This window comes from Populus alba, chromosome 13, assembly GCF_005239225.2.
Source record: "Populus alba chromosome 13, ASM523922v2, whole genome shotgun sequence".
Taxonomy (NCBI): Eukaryota; Viridiplantae; Streptophyta; class Magnoliopsida; order Malpighiales; family Salicaceae; genus Populus; species Populus alba.
This window is the reverse complement of record NC_133296.1, coordinates 8025240-8030047: the sequence shown is the minus strand read 5'-3', so window position 1 is coordinate 8030047 and position 4808 is coordinate 8025240. Positions and strand designations below refer to the sequence as shown.

The window sequence follows — 4808 nt, the reverse complement described above, 5'->3', positions numbered from 1 at the left end:
CGTTTTTTTCTTAAAAAAATGGTCTCAATGTTAGGTGACTTGCCCGTTTTAAGATTTTTTAAGAAAAACTCCATGTTTTTTTCTAACAAAGGGTTCAATGTCGGGTGACTTGCCCATTTTAAGATTTTTTAGAAAAACTCCATGCTTTTTCTAAAAAGTGGTCTCAATGTTGGGTGACCTGCCTGTTTTAATATTTTTTAGAAAAAAATCATGCTTTTCTAAAAAATAGTCTCAATGTCGGGTGACCTGCCCGTTTTTAAATTTCAAAAGAAATCATTTTACCTCAAGGAACGAAGCAGTACTGGTTTACAATTCTTTTCCACAGTTCCGTTGACTTGGGATTTTGTATCTTAGCGGTTCCCAAAAACTAGAAACTATTTTGGCTTTCGCCAACACCTTTCCTGTCAGGTTAATGTTATGACATATATAGGATGCATGCTTTTGTTACCTATTTTAGAAACATAGGTCCCCCTTTCTATTGTAGCCTTTTTTGAGCTCCTGTTTCTGTTTATTTGCTCGACCTGTCCTCTTGAACCAGAACATGCTCCGTGTGCTGTATTTCTTGTCCTTTTCATTCTTGGTGAAGAAATCTCCAATTCTTTACGGGGCCCTTTCTTGCTCAATTGAATGTTGCCTTTTATTATACTTTTACCAATGTTTTTAATTGCCTTTTCCATTTTTAAGAAATTATTTTAAAAGGAAAACTCAAAAGATCTGGTTTTGGTCACAAAAACTGAAACTTTCAATGCAATCATCATATATTTTTTATTTTTTTGCCCATAGTGTGGTGTGCAATATAGGTCAGGTTTAGCTTTTGGTTTGGTTCTCTTCAAGTTGGGCATTGGTTGAGTCGTCTTAAGCATATTATAATTCCTTAGTCATGCGTTAAATCAGTTCCTTTAAGTAAAAGGTTTCAAATGTTATGAGATCACGCGCTTCATGAGGAAAAAGTTCTCTACAGAAAGAATACATGGACAGACTTTATTGAGAAAACATGGAATACATCAAGAATAATATTTCTTTATAGCGTCATAATTCACATGTCTAACTAAATCTTCTCCATCCATTCTAGACAACAACAGAGCTCCTCTCGAGAAAGCTTTCTTTACCACATAAGGGCCATCATAGTTAGGCGCCCATTTACTTTGAACTTCTCTTGGTAAATGCAATATCTTCTTCAGTACAAGGTCTCCTTCCTGGAATCCTCGAGGTCGAACCTTCTTGTCATAAGATTTAGCCATCCTTCTTTGGTAGAGTTGATGATGACAGATTACAGCTATCCTCTTCTCACTTATCAGATTCAATTGTTCATATCTAACTTTTGCTTGTTTTGCCTCTTCTAGCTCAGAGTCCATCAGTACTCTTAATGATGGGATCTCCACTTTTAAAGGCAACACTACCTCCATTCCATATACTAAAGTGTATGGGGTAGCTCTTGTTGAAGTTTGAACTGCGGTGCGGTATACATGAAGGGCAAATGGCAGCATCTGGTGCCAATCCTTGTAGGTGACGACCATCTTCTGAATAATCTTCTTGACATTTTTGTTAGCAGCTTCTACTGCACCATTCATCTTTGGCCTATATGGCAAGGAATTGGAATGCTTGATTTTCCATTTAGCACAGAGTTCTACTATCATCTTTCCATTAAAGTTATGGGCATTATCAGTTATAATCTTTTCTGGCGGGCCATATCAACAAATCAAATCTCTTTCAATAAATTTCTTCACCACTTTTTGCGTCACATAAGCAAATGAACCGGCTTCTACCCATTTTGTAAAGTAGTCGATAGCCACAAGAATAAACCCATGACCATTGCTAGCTTTTGGGTTGACAGGCCCAATCACATCAATTCCCCACATTGCGAAAAGCCATGGGGACGTTAGGTTAAACAAAGGAGCCGAAGCGGCATTGATTTTGTCACCGTACACCTGACACTTATGGCACTTTCAGACATAGTCGATGCAATCCTTCTCTAATGTCATCCAAAAGTAACCGACCCTTTGTATTTTCCTAGCCATAATGTGTCTACTAGCATGGGTTAAGCAAATCCCTTCATGGACTTCCTGTAATGCATTTTTAGCCTCGACTTCATCCAAACATCTCAATAAAGTCCCGTCAGATGACTTTTTGTACAAAATCTCCCCATCAAGATAAAAGTCCATTGCCAACCTCCTCAAGGTCTTCTTATCAATTTTGGATGCCCCCATGGGATATGCCTAGTTTTGGACAAAATTCTTTATATCATAGTATCAAGGGTTTCCATCTATTTCTCCTTCGATTGAGTAACAATGAGTTGGGTTATTTCTAATATCAATGTGCACTGGTTCTACCTTGTGCCCAAAGTCTATTCTAGTCATAGAAGCTAATGTGGCTAAAGCATCAACAAACTGGTTTCCTTCCTTTCCTAGGTGAGTGAACTCTATTTCCTCAAATTCTCCAGCTAGTTTAGCTAGGTATTCTTGATAAGGTCTCAACTTCTCTTCCTTGGTTTGCCATTCTCCTTTCACTTGGCAAATAATCAGCATTGAGTCTCCATACACATTCATCTTTCTGATATTTAGTTCCAATGCAGCTTCTAACCCGAGAATGCAAGCCTCATACTCAGCCGTGTAGTTAATACATCCAAACTGTAACTTAATAGAAACCATATATTGTTTCTTATCAGGAGAGATTATCACCGCACCTGCCCCGTTACCACATACATTTACAACACTGTCAAAGTACATAGTCCACCAGTCTAATTTCTCTTTCTCAACTAAAAGCACATCTTCAACAGGAAAGTCAAAGTTCAATGGCTCATAATCTTCCATAGCATTGTTAGCTAGGTGATCAGCAATGGCACTCCCTTTCACAGCTTTCCTTGTCATATATACTATGTCATATTCGGCCAACAGAACTTGCCATCTTGCAATTCGACTCGACAAATAAGGCTTTTCACAGATGTACCGCAATGGGTCTAATTTTGAAATTAACCACGTGGTATGATACAACATATACGGACATAACCTCTTTGTAGCCCATATGAATGCGCAACGTAGTTTCTCAATAACGGTATACCTAGCCTCGTATTTTGTGAACTTTTTGCTTAGGTAATAAATGACCCTTTCCTTCCTTCTGGTCTCGTTATGTTGGCCAAGGACACACCTCATTGATGTTTCAGTTATTGTTAAGTACAATATCAACGACCTTTCTGGTATAGGAGGAACAAACAGGGGTGGATTGAGTAGGTACTGCTTGATTTTCTTGAAAGCTTCTTCGCACTCTTCATTCCAAATTCCAGGATTCTTTTTCCTTAACAAACAAAAGATTGGATCGCAAGTCGTGGTTAACTGGGATATAAACTGGGCAATGTAATTCAACCTTCCTAAGAAACCTCTTACATCCTTCTCAGTCTTGGGAGCTGGCATAGATCGAATAGTCCTTACTTTGTCAGGATCCATTTCTATCCCTTTCTATCACAAATCCTAACAACTTCCCAGATTTTACACCGAATGAACACTTTGCAGGGTTAAGCCTCAACCTATATTTTATTAGTCTTTCAAATAATTTCTTCAATATTTGGACATGATTCTCTCCTTAGATTTAGCAATCATATCATCCACATATACCTTAATCTCCTTATGCATCATATCATGAAATAGAGTCACCATGGCTCTTTGGTAGGTGGCCCCGACATTCTTTAACCCAAATGGCATGACCTTGTAACAAAAGGTTCCCTATGGTGTTACAAATGTTGTCTTCTCCTTATCTTTTTGCGCTATTTTATCTGATTATAGCATGAAAATCCATCCATAAAGGAATATGTGGAGCTACGTGCTGCATTGTCAACTAGCATATCTATGTGTGGTAATGGAAAATTGTCTTTAGGTCTAGCCCGGTTTAAGTCTCTAAAGTCCACACAAACTCTGATCTTACCTTCCTTCTTAGGCACTACCACTATGTTGGACACCCATTGTGGGTATTTGACTACCTCTAGAAATCCAACATTCCACTGTTTTTTAATTTCTACCTTCACTTTGATTAAAATCTCTGGATGAGTTCTCCTCAACTTTTGCTTAAATGGCTTGCATCCTTCTACTAATGGTACCCTATGTACTATGATATTAGTATCCAAACCAGGCATATCCTCGTAAGACTAGGCAAAGACATCTACATAATCTCGGAGTAATACAATCAACTCTTCCTTTTCTTTAGGAGTGATCATAGTCCCTATCTTCAGCTCTATTTTAATTTCCTCAGTGCCCACATCTATGGTTTCCAATTCCTCTTTAGCGGGTTTCCAAGCTTGCTCATGCTGCTCTATTAGTTTTGTGAATTCCTTCAAGTTATTTTTATCCCATTCTTCCTCTTTTACTGCTACTATATATTCTTTAAAGTTTAGCCATTCATTCTCAATGTAAAGTGTATGTGTTGTTGTGGAAGATCCGCTTTCAGGAAACCTAAAAGCGAAAAGTGATGTAAATGCACAATAAAACATAAAGATAAATTTTGAAAATGCACAATCTCATTAAAAGGGAAAGGTTGGCTAAAAAACAAGGATAAAAATCCAATTGACATCTTGAGCCTCGATTGTCAATCAAAACAGAAAAGAAAAACAAGTAACAATAGACAATATCTTAGTCAAACAAACATTATTGATTACATTTTGAACACCAACGAAGCTTCCTGGGTCTCTCAATTCTGGAACTTCTCTCTCTTGGCTAGCTTTCGCATGAAGGTCCTGCAGCTACTTCTTCTAGTGTGTAGATGGTTAACTGCGACATCTCTTCATCTCTTCTTCCAACTTCAGTCTCTTCCACCATGCCCTT

At 37.9% G+C, this 4808-nt stretch overlaps 1 protein-coding gene across 1 annotated transcript; it reads right to left on the bottom strand.

The window, feature by feature from the left end:
• Positions 1 to 1004: 1004 nt before the first annotated feature.
• Positions 1005 to 3440, bottom strand: LOC118040603 (uncharacterized). Its single transcript, XM_035047575.1, has 4 exons — positions 2331 to 3440; positions 1998 to 2216; positions 1728 to 1928; positions 1005 to 1529 (listed from the first exon to the last, which is right to left on the bottom strand). Exons 1-4 carry the CDS (start codon positions 3438 to 3440, stop codon positions 1005 to 1007), a joined length of 2055 nt encoding a protein of 684 aa, XP_034903466.1.
• Positions 3441 to 4808: the final 1368 nt, after the last annotated feature.

Excerpts from the sequence above, each read along its gene's own strand:
- LOC118040603 (XM_035047575.1), bottom strand. The coding sequence starts at position 3,440 with ATGGATCCTGACAAAGTAAGGACTATTCGATCTATGCCAGCTCCCAAG. Across the intron at positions 2,217-2,330 it reads GAATAGACTTTGGGCACAAG|GCATATCCCATGGGGGCATC; the intron begins GTAGAACCAGTG and ends GTCCAAAACTAG. Across the intron at positions 1,929-1,997 it reads TGGCTAGGAAAATACAAAGG|GTGTACGGTGACAAAATCAA; the intron begins GTCGGTTACTTT and ends CATAAGTGTCAG.